Source organism: Zychaea mexicana (assembly GCF_025766255.1).
Source record: "Zychaea mexicana strain RSA 1403 chromosome Unknown BDB00scaffold_23, whole genome shotgun sequence".
Classification (NCBI taxonomy): Eukaryota; Fungi; Mucoromycota; class Mucoromycetes; order Mucorales; family Lichtheimiaceae; genus Zychaea; species Zychaea mexicana.
The window spans coordinates 240,022-263,333 of NW_026516686.1; the positions used below are offsets into that span (position 1 = coordinate 240,022).

The window sequence follows — 23,312 nt, forward strand, 5'->3', positions numbered from 1 at the left end:
ACCGCAGCATGAATTATCTTAGACATTAGTTACCTCCCACTTTTGACTTAACTTTTTAAGTGTTGTTTTCAATCACTCAAGACCTAAACACGGCTTGTTTTATCTTACATATTGTTTATTGCTCATAACTGAAGCTAAATAAACTCTTCTATTAAGACCAGACGTAACATTCCTGCTCTTATTTCTCATTTACTTGGACAGACGTAGCATTCCTGATCCTTATTCTTCATTCATTTTGGACAGACGTAACATCCCTGATCCTCATCTCTACTCACTGAGCTTAATCAAGACATCAGCTCACTACCGTTTACACCCTTGGACATAAACCATACACATTTTTACTTTACTTTACACTCATATCACTTCACAACCCGTCTGTAATAAACGATATTATTACTGGTGCTCACTACAAAACATACACTTAAACCGTTACGCAACTACCTGGAATACCCCAAATTCACCGTAACAGTACCATTCAATAATTCTCTTTTCTTAATTATAAAATAGGCAGCGTCCCTGCAGTGGAGAAGGCGTTGATTTACAAAGAGTCATTGATGAGCTGGAGCCGATAATAATTAGTACTTGTTCACCTGACATGCTGGACTGTGATGTAAAGTCTTCATGGTTACAATGTATTTATATGTACTTGTGCACGTGAATCAGACATTGAGCTGGTAGGCAACTTCTATTTTTCTTCAAACTTATGCAAGTGGAAGGAAGTTTCCTTTAACCGTATATTTTCTACAGGATAAGCAGAACTGGTCTTGGTCCAACACCGAAAAAAAGCGTTCCCAATCAGCATCCACACTTGAACACAGAGACCGTCAAAAAATCCATCAGCCCGCTCAGAGCTTGTCAGCCATTCAGAGCCTGAGTTTCCAGAACCTGCGATTTCGGCATGAAACACCGTATCGTCGTCATCAATACCATCATTGAAGGCAAAATTTACAGAAGATGACAAAAATAAGCTTGAAAAGATGGTCAAGGATTTAAATCCTGGTCCTTGGAAGCTACCAAGAAAGCTGCCCAAAAGGATGAGGAAGTCCAATCGGTGGAAGAGAAGATGGCCGAATTTAGATCTAAGTGCACCAATTTGGAGTAAGTATGGGTTGTGAAAGACACATTTTATCGTCCTTACTAAAAACTTCTGTAGCCCTGTATATTCGCTCGATAATCGCCGCCGTACTTTATTAGAAAAAAAAGCATATTGATATACCACTTCACCACAAGCAAATAAAGGGTATCTTTTAACAACCCTTTACCATTTGTTCTTCCCCATTCCCATTGGCTACGGATCCACCCGCAATAAGCGACTCGACAATTGAGTGCGTCCAAACTTGGCTCTTTGGTGACAGCAGCCGGGCCATCCCGTTTCGACAACAAATCGGGGACATGGTTGTTTCTACCAGGTTTGTACTGGATATCCGGATCATAGAACTCTATTTCGGCTATCCATAGCGTCAGCGGTGGCGTTAATTTTGAAATACTTCAGTGGGTGATGGTCCGAGTACAAGATATATTGTCGCCCTTTGATAAATCAACGCCACGTTCGCAAGGCGTGAAAGATACCGAGCATTTCTCTTTCTTGTGCGGGATATGACCGTTCTGTAGATGACAGCTTCTTGGATTTGAAAGCCAATGGATGAGGGAGACCATCGGATCCTTCTTGGAAAAGCACAGCACCAACACCAAATCAGATGCGTCAGTCTTGTCCGGATTTGGCGGCATCGTATCACGCGTTCTGGACTTGATTTTTGTCAAAAGCCTGCTGGCACTCAACGACCATGCAATCGCCCTTTTCTTCGCTCCTTTGCCCTTTATCAAAATCCGTCAAAGGCGCCGCCATCCTCAAACAAGAAACAAAAGTCACAATAACTCTCTTTATACCCTCACTACAATCATCGTTGCTTTTCACTATGTACATTATTTATTCTATGTTATTCATATGCAAAAATCTCTTTTACTTCAGTCACTCAAAATACCGTTCATCATCTCATCGACACACATATAGCCTTAACACCTCCCTCGCATACCCTTCATTTTAAATCAAAGTTATCAATAAATTTCTTCAATTTTTTACCGTACTAGTGATTGATATATTGAGTTATACTGTAACGACCTTTGATTAGCAAATATCACAGATATGTGGACGTTTAATGATAGGTACATGTACGACTTTAACAAATACATACAGTGCTTACGAATTGTGTGAATTTACGGTGCACAAGATATCGTACGCTTCAGGATGATGACTAATTCCGCAGTTCTGCTACTTTATAATTTGTGAGAAAGACAGCTTATCAGGCAGAGAAAAACAATAACGCATGAATGGCGATCACCATAAACGAAGGGCACACAGCTTATTGGTTAAGGTCAGTCCGTTGGACGAGCTTGCTTCTTGCCGGGCTTGCTGATCATATCCTGTTATTACCTAGGGGCTAGTATTCCCAATATACTGGCATATTTGAGCTACCAAGCAGCAGTGTGCTTATATCAAATGACCAATGTCTGCACCTCATACCTAAAGTCAAGCATAAACACAATTGCGTGAGCCTCCTCTCCTCTATTCATGTGGTATGTAGAAATAATTCCAGCATTTTTTAAACTCCCGTATACTCGCATACTCCATGTGCGTATACTGTGTGCCCGACCTTTTTTTTTTAGTTCGCCCTTTTTTTATTACTATTCTTTTTACGGTTCTCTGACGCAAAAAGTAAGCAACAGCCCTCACTTCCCGGTCCATTCTTCGTTAGCCGATGTCCTCTCTTGTTGAAACATCGAACAAGGAGGAATTACCTCCTGTACCTGGTGTTCAAAACATTCCTGGTATAAATGTAGCAAAAGAAAGATTGATTGACACAACCAACACAGAGAAGGACCCTGCTGACTTTTTTTCCCTGCTTTCTATACACTGTGTATCTCTTTTTCTTTCTGTATTCAACCTAAACTGTTGCAACACAACCTTTTTTCTTACCACGGGGACGCACAAAAAAAAAGGCCACGATTCGAACACTCAATCGCTCTCCCAGAGGATATGGAACGGTTTCGGTCTAATGACCTATATGCATCGCAAAGTGGAATCAACATCCAACCCGAATTCGACATCCAACAATAGCAGCAGCAGTAGCAGCAGCAACAGCAAAACCGACACTGTTTCTATTCGTCATCAGAAGGATACCATTACGCAAAATCGAGAAGACTTACAAGAAGAGCTCATCTCCATGCTGACTGCGAGTGAAGAAGCTCTCGAAGATAAAGATACCATAACCAAGATTGATAATTTAATTGCGCTTATGAAGGCACATAAACTGTCAGACGACCAGATCCCTCCACCACCACCTCCAACGTCCTCCAACGCCAACAATGCCGTCACCAATGCAGCAACAGCGATAGCAGCGGCGTCATCATCATCTTGCTCCTCGTCCTCGTCCTCATCCTCTTCCTCCTCGTTCGATTTTAACTTTGATAACAAGTCGGGATATGCAGTTGATGGACCATTGCAGATACCCCTCGACAGTAGTGCAGCAATTGGAGCTAAACCATCAACAGGGGCAGGAACAACATCAACAAGCGACAATAGCAGCAAACCATCCGTTATTCCCATGACTGATTTCCATTTTTCTTTTACCACCTCTTTGTCATCCACCACATCTCCTTCTTCTTCGTCTTCTTCATCCACTCGCACCAGAACATATTCTCGTCGTCACAGTAGTAGGAATGGATTACGACGCAGCTCTGGCAACCAAGCACTCTATACACAACAGCAAGAGCCGCATCCGTTGTCCCAGGCAACAACGTATCCCGACGCAACATCATCATCTTCATTGAGGCGTGGCGGCGACGTCGATGACGATGACGACGATTATGAAAGCGATATTGATGTAATCGAGGCACAAATCCTGCGCGCAGCCAGCCCGTCCAAGCAAATGCATTTGTTAAATCGGAAGATTTTGCCTCTTCCAAAGCCACGATGGATACGGAAAGCTGGTATGCAGCAACAGCAACCGCAGCAACAGGAAAAGGCGCCGTCGTCGTCCGAAGCAGTAACAGCACAAACATCACAAACATCACCGCCAACGTCTCTAGCAACAGTGGCTGCTGATACCAGTACTGCGGCTACTGGTGCATCCACGAAATATACAGAGACACCTATTCCGTCATCGCCCTCCTCATCATCAGCAGCAGCAACCGTGACGCCGTACATGTGGCCATTTTCACCTCCTATCCTTGAATCCTCATCACGGAATTATGCATCTACTGCGTTTTCGCTCGGTGGACTCGGAGGAACAGGAGATTGTGACTCGGCTTTTGTCTCGACGAATTTGAAAGAGATATTGTTGGAACATGAGATACACAACGTTGGAGATCCAGTGGATGCAAGCTATAGGGAAAATACGAAAAAGATCAAACGATGTGGTAATAGGTTTACACTGACGAACGATTCAGAGGAACGTATCAAAGGGGGATTAAGGCGGAAGGATCGTCGATGGAAAAGCAATGCTGTCGAAGACCGCAAGGGCAAATCAGAACCGCCTCCCCCGCCACCGGCTCATCCAGCACCACCATCATCATCATCATCACCATCTGGGCCGCAATTTCCTGCAAGCTCCTTTGATTTCACAATGGGTGCACAGACAAGAGAAAATCTCAAGCAATTGCCGAAACTAGAGGATTTACCACGATCCTCTGTCGGGCCATCACTGGGATTATCCAACGTCTTGCATCGTACGCTATCACAAAAGGTAGACAGGATGGAAGCGTTGGTCAATCGTGCGAGTCTCGCCAAATCATCACCTCAACAACAACCTCCTTCTCATCTTAACAACAACAAACATGCCGCCACACCCATCACTTCAACCCGACCATCACCGCCACCACCTCCGCCACCATTACCAGCACCGCTGTCGAATGCTGACAAGAAAAAAACGTCGATCAAGGAGAGCAACCGTCAGCGGACAAAAAATGACAAGGTTTCCAACAAATCCAAATCCACAGCATCATCCAAGCGAGGGAAAAAATCGCAGAAAAAGAAGAAGGCGTCCACAACCACTGCAAGAACAACCACATCAGCAGCAGCAGCAGCAGCAGCGGAAAATGAGCAGGGCTCAGGAACAAACAGTAACAACAACAGCAGGATATATAACAAAAATACATCAGACGCTGCGATCGTTCGTAGCACAGACCCGGATGAATGGATTTGTGTGTTTTGTCAATACGAGATCTTCAGTCATGGATTGGAAACGGCACGACGTAAAGGTGGCTATTATCGACGGAAAAGAGAACGGCAACGCAGGCTGAGAGAGATGGAAGCACGACGTGCAGGCGAATGCATCTCGGGACCGCCAAGTGATGTGGATGAAGGGGGCATCATGGATGATCCACTACAACAGCATATCGTACCGCCACCTGTAACCACATCAGCCACTGCCAGTAGTAGTAATAGTAGTAGTAATAATGGGAGTGGGCTGACAAGTGCTGCTACCTCTAACAGTGGCCCGCCTCTGGGACTTGTGGACCATAGGCGCAGAGGACGAGAAGACCATCGGGCAGCATAGCAGCAGTACTTTGTTATTGTACGCACACTATTACCACTACCACTACCATATATCTCATACGTATACTCTCTCTCTCTCTCTCTCTCTCTCCCAATCCAGCATATTCGCTTATTCTATATTGTTATGTTGTACCATATTTCTTTTCTGCTGATCTTCTCTTGCGCCCCCCTCCGAAGTTGTTTAACATGTTTTAAGAACAAATACCAAAGCTTCTTTCCTGCTCTTTCGAGTATTTGACTCCGATGTATTATTTTCGAGTAGCACAAGGTTGTCTGTGTTTGGACACAAAGACGCATAGGGTTCTAGTAAAAAAAAGACTTGATTCGCTCTCTTTCTCTTCTTCCCCTCTTTCAGCACTTTTTGCTACTTATCAAACGAACACACTATGGTCCGTCTCGTATCGCTCCCTGCTGCTATTGCTACTCTTCTTTACGCTGCTGTTACTGCTTCGGCAGCACAGACCTCTGATGATGGCCAATTCAACATCTCGTCTCCTAACAACGGTGGTATCTTTGTTGCTGGTCAAATCTTGCCATTGACTTATAGCATGGACGATGCCACCTCTTGTAATGTCTCCCTCCATATTCTCGCAATGACCCGATACGATGATATCTCCTCCCTCTAAACTCACGCCTTTGATCTATTAATGTATAGCTTCCTTTGGCTTGAACATCTACCTTACATCCTCTACTGTTGCCAATGCTACCACCACGGCCATTGCTGCTCCTGCGGATGTTTCCAAGGATGCTTCTTCGGCTTTAACCGAGGATGGTAAAACCATCTATCAGCACATCATCAATTACGCCCTTCCTGCCTCGACTGCTGCTGGCTCCTACAGTGTAAGGCTATCATCATACATTGGGTAGAAAATTCCTGGTTAAATGGGGCACAATTGTTACCATTCTAACCCCCATTGCTCGGGGTATGTTATGGCATTAGGTTATTTTTGAAGCTACCAACACCAATGTAAACACGACCATTCCTGTCACTATCCGTGCTGCTGCCGCTGCTTCTTCTTCTTCCTCATCACTGGCTTCTTCAAGCGCTACCGGCTCGTCGTCCAGCTCCCCGTCATCGAGCAGTGATAATAATGGAAGCAGCGCTGGCCATCTTGCGGTTTCCGCCGGTTTCCTTGGCGCTGTAATTGCTTCGGTCGCTGCTGTTTTCTAAACAGAACAAGATTTAAAAAACTCAGTTACAATAGATAAAAAAGCATTTCCCATTATGGGGTTCAAGAAGTATTTTTAGCCCATGCTTTCCATTTCCCATTTCGGTTCTTGCACCCTGCCTCAGATTCTTTTTTGTCTTTCACATCCTGCCTTTCTTTACGTATTTGGAAAAAAAAAACACCATGTATGTGATAGTCTGCTTTCTCTGTTTTACCACCAAATAATAACGTTGACTACTACAAGATGACTAAATATCATGTCTACGCAGATTAAATATGTTGTTTAGTTCGTTTATAGAGTAAGAGGACAGGAACTCTTGTATTCAAATTAATTGACAATAAAGCGGTATGTATCTCACAATCTCCCTACTTCTGTGGATGCAGGGTTCTTCCAAACGTATCTAGTGTAGGACAAACTTCACAAAATGCATTATGTACCTTTTCAGGTTAGAGCCGGTTACAGCTTGGTAGCAACAAGCAAATTAACCTTTTTGAACCAAAACCGCATCCGGTTATTTCACGTAGTGACAGATCAGTAACGAGATGATTTAAGGGAAGTTGTAGCTAATGCTTTGTCTTTGAGGTGAACACCGGTTGAGCCAAAGATAGATTTTCACGCAAGGAAAGAGAAACAAGACACATTCCAAGGAAGTTAAAAAACAGGAACAAAGCCTTACTGTGTGTTGTCATCATAGTCAGCAATATATAGTGTCGTGTCTCTACAATCGCTGAGATGAATTTTTGTTCGCTTTCGAAAGGACGCGCGACCTGACCTCAGCGGAGAGAGAAAATCAAAACGAGGAACAAACACGAAATTAAAAAAAAACCATGCTTGGATGAGACAGCGTGCACACGTTTTTAATAATCACGACGACGCGTTACACACCACGGTCTGATCGGTTGAACCACCCATTTTGTTTTGTTTGTTTGTAGAGTAACGCGACACAGAAACAATGATAACGATATAACGGCGAGGAATGCAATCCAGCGCACTTGATGGAGTCCCAAAAAAAACTTTATTTCGCTTCAGATCCAGAAGCGCTGTTGCCTGATGATTCGGGAGTAGAACGGCCGAAATTAAAGTACTGTGGTGAACAGCGCACAAAGCATTATTAGACAAGTCCCACTCTTCTTTTACCAGTTGAACATGTTAGAGAAAGTTTTAAAAAGTACCTTTTCACGGAAAAGATAGTGGCCAGGTCGTTTTGGATCCTCTATTTGTTCTGATGACGCTTCTAACGACGATGATGATGGTGATGAATTTGTTGCTGGTGTCGTATCTGGCTGCTGTTGTGGTTCTGCCTGCTCTTTGGGTATACAGGACGACTCTGTATCGTGTGCGGTGATGCGTTGCGACGCATCAAATTCGCGCACTTTTTCCATAGTGATCAATCGTCGAGCCCATTGGCCAAAGTTCTGTTCGCTGTTAGAGATCAATGTCATGCTAGGGTGTTGTGGGATATCGGCGCTGGAGTATCTAGTAATTGTAGGATAGAATGGGTTTATTTGACCGTGTCCTCCGTCACGTGTATACATAGATCATACTCGTTATCCTCGGTAAACTAACTTACTCGTCAACTACGGTGGGAAGCCAGTAGACCAAACGGCCACCTACACGCAAATGCTCGGCTGCGAAATTCAACAGATCTGCCAAGACTTCGGACATTTCGTATGGCTTTGTAGGTGGATAATAATCTTCGCGTCTAGATAATACCAAAATGTGTTGCTCTTTTTCTTAGCACTTGACCATCACCGTCCATTCCTCCTGGCTCTTTAATATTTACGTGTGCATCGGCACGCCTTCATAAGTTCTCATTTGCAATGTCTTTTTCGAATCCTCTTTTCGTCCTAATCGTTTTGCTCCAGCACGAACACCATATGGCGCTATATATATAAACAGCGACCATGTTAGTCGTTACTCTATGACGCACAGAAAATGAGCAAGAAACTTACGATCAGTAACAATAGCATCAAGCCAAGCTTTGGTACGCCATGGATGGTGACACACGTCAAACACTAAAGAATCCAATACTCTTCCTTGCAGACTATACTGCTCGATATTGGATCTCACGCTGCTCTTTCCTTTCCCGCGGATTTGTCGACCGTCAATATCCGATCCCAACGTAAATGCACCAAAATGTGCGCATGTGAACAAGAAACTGCCAGTGCCGACGAATGGATCATAGATCAATTTGCCGGAACCTGCTTGTGCTTGATTGGCCATGACGAGTGAGAGTTCTGCATCCATGGATGTGGTGCCTAGATACTTTCGCTTTTTCAGGTTGTACTTTTGAACAACGTCTCGACTACCCGAGGCCACCTAGTGATTACAAATAATGGGCCACAGTATAAAGTTTCTGATCAGCCTCTCTCTAACTCTTATGCATTACTCCCGATGATTACACGGACATCCCTTACCAATCGTCCCATATAGATCCATTCTCGTGCAGGCTCTACTCCCAATTGCGGTAGCGCAGAGCCATAATCCTCCAAAACACAGAATCGATTATCTGGATTGCTCATCGAAATAGGACCATTGAAACCGAGGTATGAGAATGAGTTGATAATCTCGCGTTGTTGTGGAACAGATATGGTCGAATTAAATGCGGATACACTAAATTTGAATGAAGCTTCATCGTATTTTCCTTTCTGTGTACATGCCAAACAGATGCATTTTAGTTTTTTCTCTTTCTCTCTCTCTCTCCGTCGTATGTATCATCAATGGCGTTTTTGTAAATAACACTCCTCTTACTAACCCAAAGTTCGGGCTGATCCTTGACTTGTGCATGAATCTCATCATACGAGTTGGCTTCAGCCCAGAGTTCATAAATTTTTCTGCACATGCCAACATACTTTTTTAGTTTTTCCGGTTGACCTTACTGTTTCGAATAGTCCTTACTTGATCAATATAGCACGCTTCACCAGTTTTTGGGCTTCCTGTTCTGAGTCCAGTGTCACTTTGAAATAAGGGTTCTATTATCATTTCCAAAAACCCAAATGTATTCCATTGCGTGAGTTTTTCATTTAAAACCGGCTCTATTTTCTGAAAGTGTGTGTGTTGCTTTTTCTTACGTCGAGTCTATAGGTGCTTTCGTCGCATTCTAAATGAACCTTCTCCAGCTTCGCCAAAGAAAATAATTCAGGCAGCCGAAATTCTTCGTGGAACTATAAAAATAAAGGTTTTGTACAGCACAAAAGTCAGTGTATGTCTTTTTCTTTACTATGCAGGACAGTATAGGGACAATGAGCGAACCTGAGCAAAATGGATCAAGTAAGTTGGCATGGCTGTCGGAAAAGAAAGAGACAGGTGAACTTTTCGCTCACGGGCTTTTCTCGGTCATTTTGTTGTGGCTGATTCGTGCGGCATTGACAACTTTTTGGCGCTGTTTCATCTCCACCGTAATATTTGGCGCGGGGCTCAACTATTGAAGCGTCCCCAGACGTATGAAAAGGACTTCAGGGTTTAGAATCCTGCACCGGACGGATAAGAATTCCGCACCTTCGCCAGTCAACGTTAGATCTATCAAATAAAGCACCACGTTGTGTGGCCCAGTGCGCAACTAAGCCCGGTCTTGGGTCCGGATAATATAACGATGGCACCTTAACTTTTATGTTGTAGGCTCAACAACAGCGACCCCGCACATTTTCTTATGCTGCATGTAGAGCAAGTATGTGTTATTCATTACTGCGATACAAACAGGAACCATACTTACGATATTATGTATGATAACGAACACTGCACATGATATACTCTAGACAATCAGGATACATCATAATCACACTCAATGTCTTCAGCGTTTACGACGAGATGGTAGGCGGTCAACTCTCCATTTTTTTAACCTCATTGTCGTCAGCAGCATACACACTGTCTTCGACGGAAAATGGAGCGTGACGACCAGCTGCAACGTCTACATTGCCCAACAACGAAAGAGAGGATGCATCAATAATTACATTCATATCCATATCGTCACCCAAAGGCAACGGTGGCAGTGAGTATGGATGTTCTTAGCCAAAACTGGCCTCAATAGAAGCTACAATAGCATCCAACTTACGTAACACTCACTGAACCTTGGAGAATATACTGAAAAAAAAAGCATCATTGTGTAAAAGTTTATCTTCAACTTCACTTAGACTCACGCAGCTGGTGTTAGTCTCGCATTCTACCATAAGTCATTTGAAAGCAGAAGCTTGTGCATGCACACGTGGTGATTGGCTTGGATGAACGGACTCAGCTTAGGTAAACAGCTTGGGTGAACGCTTTCGGTGAACGATTTGAGTGAACGGTTTGAGTGAACGATTTGAGTGAACGGTTTGAGTGAACGGTTTGAGTGAACGATTTGAGTGAACGGTCTGAGTAAACGGTTTGAGTGAACGGTTTGAGTGAACGATTTGAGTGAACGGTCTGAGTGAACGGTTTGGGTGAACGATTTGAGTGAACGGTCTGAGTGAACGATTTGAGTGAACGGTTTGGGTGAACGATTTGAGTGAACGGTGTGGGTGAACGGTGTGTGCGAACGATTGGGTGAACGGTTTGAGTGAACGGTGTGGGTGAACGGTTTGAGTGAACGGTTTGAGTGAACGGTCTGAGTAAACGGTTTGAGTGAACGGTTTGAGTGAACGATTTGAGTGAACGATTTGAGTGATTGGGTGAACGGCTTGAGTGAACGGTTTGAGTGAACGGTTTGAGTGAACGATTTGAGTGAACGATTTGAGTGAACGGTTTGAGTGAACGATTTGAGTGAACGATTTGAGTGAACGGTGTGGGTGAACGATTTGAGTGAACGGTGTGGGTGGGCGGACCCAGCGGCGTTCACTCAAACCGTTCACCCGAATCGTTCACTCAGACCGTTCACTCAAACCGTTCACTCAAATCGTTCACTCAAACCGTTCACTCAAATCGTTCACTCAAATCGTTCACTCAAACCGTTCACTCAAACCGTTTACTCAGACCGTTCACTCAAACCGTTCACTCAAGCCGTTCACTCAAATCGTTCACTCAAACCGTTTACTCAGACCGTTCACTCGAACCGTTCACTCAAACCGTTCACCCACACCGTTCACTCAAACCGTTCACTCAAACCGTTCACCCAATCGTTCACCCACACCGTTCACTCAAACCGTTCACCCAATCGTTCACCCAAACCGTTCACTCAAACCGTTCACTCAAATCGTTCACTCAAACCGTTCACTCAAATCGTTCACTCAAACCGTTCACTCAAATCGTTCACTCAAACCGTTCACTCAGACCGTTCACTCAAATCGTTCACTCAAACCGTTCACTCAGACCGTTCACTCAAACCGTTCACTCAAATCGTTCACTCAAATCGTTCACTCAAACCGTTCACTCAAACCGTTCACTCAAACCGTTTACTCAGACCGTTCACTCAAATCGTTCACTCAAATCGTTCACTCAAACCGTTCACTCAAACCGTTCACTCAAACCGTTCACTCAAACCGTTCACTCAAACCGTTCACCTATGTCGTTCAGAGCAAAGAAGGAGTTACAACGAGCGGATGAGCTGGCGATAGCTCAAGGTCGCATTAAGCCGTCCATACTAGCTCAGGCACTCAGGGTTTCTAATGTTGGTCAATGCAGACGGATCCGTGGATGAGTATGATTTGGTGGACGCCATCCGCAAATCAAAATTGGAGGTGCAACTTCAACAGTAATTGTTTTACTCGCCGATCTGTGTCAAACATTTGCCGAGGCGATTGGCGCTAAGGGTTCAAGGCGGAAGAAGCCAGGCGAAAAGGAAGGGACTGCACAGCTAACCATACGAACCAAGGACAAGCCAAAAATTCGAGACCTACAAGCGGTGTACTTTGCAGTTGGCGAAACAGTGATGGAAGCCATGCTGGACAGTGGATCGACCTGTAGTATTATGCCGTTTTGGATTGCAGTGGAGGCGGGCCAGTTCAAGCCAACAAATGAAGGATTCAGCTATGGTGGACTGTCTGAACAGAAGGTGGTCGGCATCTTGCATGACATGGTGATGACATTTACGGACGAGCTTGATGTGACGCACTCGTTCTTAGTGGCGGAAACCCCAGAGACACCGTTCCTGTTGGGGCAAGATTTTATCGTTGGTGCGTATGCGATACCAGATCCAGTCCAAGAGTATCTCGAGTTGAGGCAAATCGAAGATGATGGAAATGGGAGGTCGATCTATATCCCAACCCACCCAGGAAGTGGAGCAAGGCTTGACGAAAACGCGGCGACTATGGCGATGTAATGGCGAATTCGAGGGTCAAAACGAGTGATACGACAGCACTGGCGACGTTAACGAAAGACCTCAAGCTGGGGCAAACGAGATTGCTATCATCACCGTCGAGGAGAACTAAGGACTAACAATATCCAAGACTGCTTGCATTTTAGAGCCCGTGGCCTCACCATTTAAGAGGGGCGTGGTGGTTATGCCCTCAGTCCGTCATCAAGACCTTCAAGACACCACCTTGGTCATGAGTATGGGATCCAGCGCGTCAAGCTGAAGGCGACGCGATCGGAATAATCAAGGATACAAACAAGGATCTCAACGAGTTTGCAGGAAAGGGCAAAATCGATCCGGCAGATGTTGATCAAGCACTGGACATCATTGCAGAAATACTACGTTGTCCAGATCAGAGCCCACTACCATCGCACATGAATGGGCCTACATTCATGCCAACAAAGAAGATGTCAAGACCAGCCGCGCAAAAGGGGACACAAAACGAAAGCGTGGTGCACAAAGTCGATATGATCACGACACCAAAACCTGAAGTGGATACAAAAGGGTTCGATATAAATCCAGAGCTTACAGACGCTCAACAATGGCAAATGCTAGAAGTCATACAAAGGCACGAAAGTCTTTTTGTCACCAAACTTGAAGAAGTGAATAAAATCAATGCTCAACTGACAAGATCCGTCTCAAATCAGATGCTGAACCTCATCGTACAGCACCCTATCCGAGGGTACATGATGCAAGCAGCTGACTGAGACCTATTCGAGAAGACTGCTGGAATAGGGATTTATTGATCCCAGTGAAAGCCCTTGGGAAGCAGGCACTGTATTGGTACCAGGTGACCCGTCCAAGCGTGCAAAGAGACATAGGCGAAAAGTCACTGCAAGGAATGATATACGTATCAAAGTGCGGACGAAGCAAGGGCAAGGAAGGGTGTTCGCATTGAATAGAATCAAGGACCGAGACGAATCCGATGAAGAACATGATCGTGATGAACAGCAGAAAGAAGCGCTATATACGCAAGGATATATGTATCAAGGTGCTCCAGTGCACCAGGCGAAAACTGATGAAGGGAAATCCGTGTCTTACACAACAGAGGCGCCGCAAAACCAGGAGAACAATCTATTTAGGCCGTGTGTCAACTATATTTCACTGACTCGTGCCACTATTGGAGACAGCTATGCTTTACCGAACATAAACCACATCTTCACACTACTTGGGGAGGTGAAGTATTTTAGTCTATTCGATGCAAAGTGCGGCTACTGGCAGTTGGAGTTGGCGCCGGAATCACGAGAGCTTACCGCGTTTACGACGATTCATGGGTTATACCAATGGCGAGTGTTGGCTATGGGCCTACGAGGAGCACCATCCTTTTGGCAAAGAACAGTGGATAAAGCATTTGCCGAGGTCATGTACGACTATTTTATCATATATATCGATGACGGTCTGACGTTCTCTAGTACATTTGACGACCATATCAGTCACCTAGATCGAGTATTATCCCTTGCCGATAAGCTTGAAATGTCGATTGCTAAACAGAAGTGCAAGATCGGGTACAAGAAACTGCCGTTGCTAGGCCATATTGTCAGAGAGGAAGGCTTCGAAATGAGTCCAAAAAAGGTCGAGCGAATTAAGAGCTGGTCGGTTCCGGAAAACACAATTGAAGTACGATCGTTTTATGGATTACTGCAGCACTACCGTCGATATGTCCGAAATTTTAGTAGTGAGACCCAACCTGTATGCGAGCTGCTAAAGAAACATGCCCGTTTCCACTGGGTATTAAAGGAACAAGCCTGTTTTGAAAAGTGTAAGGAACTGCTGTCAACCGAACCGACCCTGGCTCACCCAGACTTCTCAAGACCTTTCATTCTATACACAGACACGTCAAAATATGCGATCTCAGGGATATTGACCCAGGCAACAGCCGAGGACGAAAAGGAGCTGCACCCAATTACTACGGCAGTAGGATGATGATACAATCCGAGAAGCAAATGTCAGTATGATATATCAGCGGGCCCCTAAGGATCATTGATCAAGGAAGCTGGTTGAACAAAAGGATGCGATATCAGCATTACAAGAATGCCATGACCATTGGTTGGCAGGACATCAAGGGGTGAAACGAACGTTTGACAAGCTTGCAGCATAGTACTATTGGCCGGACTACTTTGAAGCAATGCCCAAGTACGTCTTATCCTGCCCTGTATGCCAGCAATTCGGTCCAACTTGCCCACCAGTGCCCTTAGAACCATACAAAGCACCAGAAAAAGGACCGTTCGCCGAGATTATGCTCGATTTCATGTCGCTACCGGGCCCAAACGAAACAAGGAAACTCATTTGTGATCATAGGTGTTGACATATTCAGTGGCTGGCCTGAGGCAACAGCAACACCAAATCAAACATCAGAAACCGTGGTATGGTTCATTTAGGGTGTGTCGGTGGGGTGTACCAAACCATGTTATCTCCGATGGTGGGTCCCACTTCTGCTCCGGGATTACGACGTCCCTGCTGTCAAACCATGGGATCAAGATCAAAGTTGGGCCGCCACAACATTCGCAGCGACAAGGCAAAGTTGAGCGAGCGATCCGTAGTAACAAGTCTATCCTATCAAAGTTGTATCGCAGTATGTTGGATCGTGGGATGCCTGGCTACCAACTGCCCTATTCATCCTCAGGACAACAAACAGTCAACCTATGGTTACCTCGCCATTTTTCATTATTCATGGTCGTCATCCACGAACCTGCGATGCCTGGATCGAATGGGATAATCACTAGGTCACGGTTGATATCAAACCACAAATCTGGGAACGGATAAACGAAGCAGTAGAGCACCAGTAATATACCATACCGAGTCCAGCTGCCCGCCATGAAAAGTACAGGAAGGAGATGAAAAGCAAATATGATCGACAAGCTGTCGACGCTAGGATCGTATTTGGCGCCTCGATGGCTTGGACCATATTATATCCATGAAGTTTTAGGACGATATGTGTACCGACTCCGAGATAGCGATTTTATAGTACCAATCCAAGTTCATGCAGACCAGCCGAAGCTTTACGCTGCAAGACCAAAACTGAACCCTGGTTATCAAGCACTTTAGTGGCCAAAAATCCAAGCTCATCACGACGCAAAGATTGTTGTGGGGTACTTTGTTGAGATGGCTTCCACTACGGGGCGTTATGTACACCATCTGGAGGGGTATTGTGGTATCAAAGGAAAAAGCAGTGATCCTTCGCGCCACACAAGAAACAAACTAGGTAGCAGGGTGGATAAAGTCGCACAGAAAAACTAGATGTAGCAGACACCGTTAAATAAAAATTTAGAGCTGTATTTTAATCAGTCGATGCACTCGAGCATAAGAATACGGTTGTGTTTGAAAAACTTTCTTTCCCGTGACTTGTCTGGAAGGGCCCTACGTGTGAGTACTCCCTGTAGTTGTAGTGTTCTCTCAGTGTTATTGTGTGTTCTCCTTAAAATTTTCGTATTGATTGTTAGTAATATTGCTATTAGTGTATGTATTTTGTCTTGTTGTTCCCTGTATTCCTGTATTTCTGTAACTCAAGTCTCCTTGAGGGTTGCTTTGAGTATCAATCCATAACAATTAATTTAGCAATAAATTGCTAATTAATTTTAGTTAAGGATTTCACTGTCAAGCTAAGCTGCATCCAGGTGTTCCTTGCTTAGAGGAGGGATTTGCTCACTACCATTCCGCCACTATAAGTTTTGAATTAAACATAAAAGAACATTATAGTTTAAACAGTTTAAACATGTTTATACAAAACATAAACATATTATATGGATTAAAAAAAGTTTAAACAATTATCTTAAACGTTTCAAAAATAAAAAAATTATAATATAATTTTTTATTTTTTCTTAAATATGTTTAAGCAGTTATATATATTTAATTAATAAAACCTTTTTTAAACTACTATTAAGGATTGATACCCTTTATATCGTATTTTTCTATCGACAGTACTCAGGTAATGTTTTGTTGTTATTTTGCTCTATCCCTTATTTACGGCTCACATGGCAGGGCTCTTTCTCTCAGGTCTTGTCGTCGCTTCTGATTTCTGGACTTCATTACAATGGCAGCTATAAAGTATATATGCCTAACTTTTTTATGAATCCTGAGAACTATCATTGCCACAACTTGATATATGGGCTTTGAGGTGCAAACTATCTACTATCTACACTAGCAAAGCAATATCTCCTTCGCCTGAGAGGCCACCTTTTCATTTGCGCTTCTCAATGATGACACCATATCATCTGCCAGCACCATCAGTTTCTTGTTAAGATCTGCATTTCCCAGTATCTTAATCGTATTGGTTTCTGCAAATAGGGACAACAAGTCAATCATGTGCTTTCCAATTGGCTTGTTGCAGCTTTCAACTATGCACTGAACAACGTCCTTGCTGAGTTTTGCACTGTTGGGATCCCGGATGACTTGAAAGGGGGACATCTAACTCCAATTAGATATTAGATAATACTATTGGCTGTAAGAAATCTATTGGCTGTAAAAATCCAAATTATACAAAAAATTGAATTTTGTGTATATATGGTGCATTTCGTCTGTAATCGCCAAAACTTTATTTTGTTTCAATTTTCAATTTTAAAATTCCGCTTCTTTATTTGGTAATACATGTAATAGTGCTTCTAATCATTCTGACCAACGCGACGATGGGAAGTTAATATTCTGGAAGAGTATCTTGTAACAATTTCTAATGCTTCTTGTGTTGGTTTCTCTTGAGAGTAAGCATCAATAAAACGCCAAGCTCTGTTATAAAACCGGCGAATGAGAACAGGCTCTTGGTCAGCTGGAGATAATCCATCGAGGATTGTTGGTAGATTTGCCTTCAGGCCTTTAAAAGTGTAGTCGCACTTTATTCTCGCTTCCCTTTTGGCAGCACCCCAGTATCGTTCAATCCAGTTACATTCGCAGTGAAATTTTGGATAGAGTTCGAAGATATGACCTGCTTCTTCTACTGCTTCATGAAGTGCTGTCTTTTGCTGCTGAAAATCAGGTTGCACTGCGAGGAAGTGTCTAGCGCAACATCTTCTATCCATCTCGGGCTCCATTTTGCAATCCATACGCCAAGATTTTTCGGGTCGGTATGGATCCTCATCGCACCAAAGTCCACGCTCCTTCAATATCTTTTCCACGCCTTTAAACTGACAGACCCATTGCTTGGTAGCAGTTTTAATTTCTACTCCTCGTTTTCGCTTGATGACATTTTCTTGGAACTTTTCGTACATATCCTGCTCAACTTCTTTACTAAGTTTCTTGCAAATGTATGCGCCAGAACGAAATTCGTGATTTGCCGGATCGTGTTTGTCATCAATTACACCGCAGCGTTTAGGAGTTTTACACATGTTTTGAGCAAGCAATGCATTGCGAGGATACGCATTATGATTGCTGCTTTGGTCAAAAATAAAAACAGCTTGAGCGTCTGGATGTATCAGCTCAAATAAAGGGATAGCATCCTCTGTAAGCTGTTTGATCATATCCTTGCTTGTCCAATAGCCCTCTCTGTTGCTTCCAGCATAGAAATAGGTTCGAGATGTCCAAGCTGCGGATCGCATCGTTCCATGGCATGCACATTGGAATTCAGACACCATGATAGACTGTCCCGGGGTTTTGTTGCGCAAGATCGTTTCTCCTTTCCCCAGCCAAAGAGTCTGCTTTCCGTCGTTAGCATAAAACGTTGCCTCATCATGCGTTACAAGAACAAGTTTCTTTTGGCCAGACTCCAACGTAGGTGGGATCACGTTCTCAACAGTGTCGACTTGATAGGTATCCATGCGCTTTTGATATTCCATCATTCTCTTAGCCCATTCTAGACGATATTTGACTACATCATCTCGTTCGTGTCCGTCATAATAAACATCCTTGTTGTTCTTGCGATACACATAGCCCCATTCACGCATAAATCGCCATAAAGTGGTATGGGACACCGACCCAGGAACACCGAGCACGTCAGGTAGTACTACTTCATTGACAAACTTCAATAGGTCTGGGAGGTTACGCTGCTCGACCTTTTCTTTGCTGATCCATGTACGGATTCGCTCCTTGATCGTCTCATCGCTCAAAATCGATTCGCGCTTTGAATTTTTTCCTTGCTGATGTTTGGAAATAAAACCGAAATCGAGGTACTCGTTTGCCCAGCATCGAATTGCTTTTGGCCTGTAGTCTTTCGATGCATCGGTCCAGATGTCAGTAGCAGCAAGCTCAGAGCTCTTGATCTTCTTGTTTCCCTCTAGCTGATAGTAGAAATATCGGTGCACAGCCTTTAGCTTGCATATATGAAACGCGCCAGCTTCATTAAAAGCATTTTGAGCATTAGCATTGGGTGTAACGAGTGTAGTTAGGCTCTTATGAGCTTCGAGTATAGCTTCATGTTTCTTTTGCTGGGCTGCTTCTTTGTTTGCTTCTTCTTCTGCCCGAGACAAAGCCTGCTGATCAGTGCTTTTATCGGTTGTAAAGCCGTGGTCAGTCAACTTAGATGACATTTTAACAGCAGCGTCGGATTCTTTCCCTTTCCTCCACTTTGTCGTTGGCGAGTCCTTCGTATAAACGCCTCTCAGACCGCTTCCCGCGTTTTGGGTCCAAACGAGGGGTAGCTGGGTAGCAGCGCGCCCAACCATTCCGCTACTTAATTCCAAGAGCTCCCAATCAGCAGGAACAGCTTCAGAATCTGGTGTTTCTTCAGCTAAAACAGAGACTTCTTCGCTTCTCTCAAATGCCTCAACGGTAATACGTCCAAATTCGTCACGTTGTCTCGCTCGTGCAGCTTTCTGGCGCTTGCTTACGTAGGGCATAATATCAAGATAAAAGGGTAAAAGAGGCAAAGTAGATCTGATTCGCTATTTCGTTTGCACGTGATTACTAATAACTCCGATGGCTCTTGTGCTACCATTTCAATTTTCACCCTCCACCTGCTAAAATCCTTGAAATTTGCCCTTGACCGACCAACTTTGACAGGCTTCAACTTTCTTTTCAAGTGGTTTTTCAAACTTCTACACTTTAATAATTATTTATAATAGGTCTAAAAAGCATTCTTAAAGTATAGTTTTGTAATATCTTGAGATGGTGAGTCCCTGAAGCTTTTCAAAGTTCGTCTAAATTATCAGTGATTACAGACGAAATGCACCATATAAAAATAATTGGTAAGAAAGGAATGCCAGGTATGAATTCACATTATATTATATACTAGTTGAAGAAAATATTATAAATATTACTGAATTTATAGCAAAATATTTATTATTAGAATATGTTCATCAAAAAAAGTATTTAGTACATAAAAGTGATAAAATTTATGATGGTGAGCATTATATTGTAAAGAAGCATATTAAAATTTACAAGTTAAAAATTAGAAATATTATATATGATCCTATATTTATTGCATATAAGCTAATTAAATTTAATCATTATAATTTATCAATGATGCTCAAGTGATAAATGTTAGATTTACCAAGTTAAATCTAACATTAAGAAAGAGTCCAATCTCCTAAAAGAATTAGATCTAGAATTATCTTGAGATCTAATTCTTTTTTTTTAAGAATTTATTTAAAATAGTGGATCCAATTTTACTTTTGAATATTATTAAAAAGATATTTAATGAAAAAGAATATATTGAAATTAATGAGCAAGATATTGAAGGATTTTTCAAAAATGATGATGAATTGTATATTGTAAATGGTAATGAATATAGGTTTCGAGAGCATTTAATAGAAATGTTATCAGAAAACTATTAATTTATGCCAAGAAATAAATTTCAAACTCAATTACTTTTTTGACAAAAATTGAATTTTTGTATTTGAAAAAAGAAATTGTTTCAAAGATTCAATCAAAATGGTTGCATTAAATAAATTCCTCCCAATCAACCATATCCAATTACGTAATAATCTTAACAAAGAATTAGATGTATTTATGGAGAATGAATTGGATTCTTACATTAATAAAAATATTGTAGAAAAATTAAAAATGAAATTACAAAATAAAATAAAGTCATTGTTTTCAACAGACTACTTTTTATACTTGAGTATAAATAATGATTTTTGTACCCATAAATTTAAAAAAGGAAAACGTAATAGTCAGTTTTGTGGTAGAGAAATCAGAACAAATTTACCTGATGGTAAAAAGGATTACCTTTGCTGTCAACATAGTAAGCTTCATATTCCTAAAAATAAAAAACTTGTTGTTTATAAATCTAATAACACTGAAGATGAGAAAATTGAAAAAAAAGAAAACAAGAAAAAGAAAAAAACTAAACCTATTAAAATTATTACAGGAAACCCATTTTATTTATGTTTCAATTCAATCATTCCTTAAATACAATCAATATTTATAAATAATATGGTATCAATGATATATTACCCAGAGTATGCAATTTTATAATATACCAAGATTATGCTTATTGATATATTCCTTTGATAAATCCTTTTGATTAAATTTATCAATTGATAACCAACTGTTATCATCAGCACTATATCCAACCCATTTTACTTCAAACAAATATGTACCATTTTCAGTTTTATGCCTAATAATCTCTTCTATTTCATATGATGCCATTGCTCATTGTTTCCCTTTATTTCACTTTCTTTTTTTACTACGCTCATTAAATCTTGGAACATCATCATTATCACTACTACTCTGATTTGAATTATTATCAGATTCATTATCAACAATCATTTCTTCATTTGATATAGCCATATTAAGCAGGTCATTTTGCAATCTGATCATTTTATCCAGTTTATCTTTATTTTGTTTATCATTGCTGACCACTATATCAATTAGTTTATGCTCTACTGGAAAATCAAAATCATTACTGTGCCACAGTTTATGGTGTGGTAAAATAGGAATATTGAACATTTCTACAAATTTTGTAATATTTTTTAATAAACAAGCTACACAAAATTGCAGATTATAGTATTTTATGTTATCTATTTTAACAACTGACTTGTTATTATTGAATCGGCAGAATTTATTCCCAATTTCTGAAAATTGATTCTCAACTTTTGTCCTAAAACTTCCAAATGTCTTATTAAAATGATCTTCAGTAATCGTTAAGGGCTCATTTACATTTTTACGTATAGGGTATACAAAATTATCATAGCTAAAGTTATATCCTTTTTCATTAGCAAGCTCTGTAAATTGCGTGATAAATAAAGTATATCCACCATCAACTGCCATTATGTCATTCTTATGCATATATTTGATTAATTTCATGTTTAAAAACATGCTACCATCTGAGCTATCAAAACAAAAGTCACTTTTAAAAGTATAAATAATCATATCATTCATATCACTAACAAACTGGGTACGTATTCCATTCTTCTTAAATTTATAAGAATACATTCTTTGAAAGTGGTCAATTTCAGTATCTACATAGTTAATTCTTGAATCATGGCCATCCAATATAAGTGTTACATGTTTAAATAAGTCGGGATTATGCTTTCTAGTAGATAGAATACGTAATTTGATAGATGAAAACATGTTATGCATTGAATCATTTACTATTTTGTTGATTCGTTTGTAGTTGTCCTCATCCATCCAAAACTTTTTATACAATGTATGAAATGTGCTATGTGGTAAGTATTTTTCAAATTTTTTACTACATACTCCAGAGACTAAATGATATAATAAAAACAATCCTTTTTCAATTTCAAAGTAAGGTCCGGGATATTCCTTGTTTGTATATAAAACTACTAGAAAATAAAATACAGCAACATAACCTAATTTACGTAACAATTCATCCTTAATTTTATCTATGAATTTAATATGTCTCAAATCAGTTCTATGTTTATATTTATTATGTACAGTAGGCCAATTCCATTCTAGGAATTGCCAATAATTTGCAATAATTGAGTTTACTTCATTTGTAATCAGTGGTGTATAGTTTGTTGTATCTATTGGGTCGTTCTTTATTTATATTATGGATTTTCGATTTTTAAAATCATTGAATGCATGATTTTGGTCACATGATGTCATAAAATTGATAAGATATCAAAATGGATGATATAATTTAATATGGCAGCAAGCAATTTATTAGATTTATCAAAAACTATTGTAAATTTATAGCCAATTTGGTACTGTACAACCCGCCTTCTCAATGATGACACTATATCATCTGCCAGCACCATCAGTTTCTTGTTAAGATCTGCATTTCCTAGTATCTTAATCATATTGGTTTCTGCAAATAGGGACAACAAGTCATTCATGTGCTTTCTAATTGGCTTGTCGCAGCTTTCAACCATGCACTGAACAACGTCCTTGCTGAGTTTTGCACTGTTGGGATCCCGGATGACTTGAAACGCGATCTCCTGAAACACATATAATGCAAGTCATGCTTGTGAGATAGTTGATGATGATGATGTTGCA

General features: G+C 41.5%; 4 protein-coding genes across 4 annotated transcripts; 3 read left to right on the forward strand and 1 right to left on the reverse strand.

Moving 5' to 3' along the window:
* Window positions 1–2,646: 2,646 nt before the first annotated feature.
* On the forward strand, window positions 2,647–5,676 carry BDB00DRAFT_269264 (uncharacterized protein). Its single transcript, XM_053116731.1, has one exon. It carries the CDS (start codon window positions 2,757–2,759, stop codon window positions 5,553–5,555), a length of 2,799 nt encoding a protein of 932 aa, XP_052981336.1. The 5' UTR covers window positions 2,647–2,756; the 3' UTR covers window positions 5,556–5,676.
* A 264-nt stretch (window positions 5,677–5,940) lies between these two features.
* On the forward strand, window positions 5,941–6,725 carry BDB00DRAFT_760868 (uncharacterized protein; the record flags this gene model as incomplete). The annotated part of the gene is made up of 3 exons (XM_053119238.1): window positions 5,941–6,121; window positions 6,210–6,394; window positions 6,495–6,725. The coding sequence occupies 3 exons, from the start codon at window positions 5,941–5,943 to the stop codon at window positions 6,723–6,725; spliced, it is 597 nt and encodes a 198-aa protein (XP_052981337.1).
* Window positions 6,726–7,739: 1,014 nt separating this feature from the next.
* BDB00DRAFT_786661 (S-adenosyl-L-methionine-dependent methyltransferase) lies at window positions 7,740–10,006 on the reverse strand (the record flags this gene model as incomplete). The annotated part of the gene is made up of 10 exons (XM_053120627.1): window positions 7,740–7,808; window positions 7,897–8,200; window positions 8,295–8,426; window positions 8,508–8,607; window positions 8,677–9,043; window positions 9,142–9,372; window positions 9,480–9,558; window positions 9,623–9,696; window positions 9,796–9,888; window positions 9,977–10,006. The coding sequence occupies 10 exons, from the start codon at window positions 10,004–10,006 to the stop codon at window positions 7,740–7,742; spliced, it is 1,479 nt and encodes a 492-aa protein (XP_052981338.1).
* A 2,560-nt stretch (window positions 10,007–12,566) lies between these two features.
* BDB00DRAFT_786662 (uncharacterized protein) lies at window positions 12,567–13,479 on the forward strand (the record flags this gene model as incomplete). The annotated part of the gene is made up of 2 exons (XM_053120628.1): window positions 12,567–12,883; window positions 13,341–13,479. The coding sequence occupies 2 exons, from the start codon at window positions 12,567–12,569 to the stop codon at window positions 13,477–13,479; spliced, it is 456 nt and encodes a 151-aa protein (XP_052981339.1).
* Window positions 13,480–23,312: the final 9,833 nt, after the last annotated feature.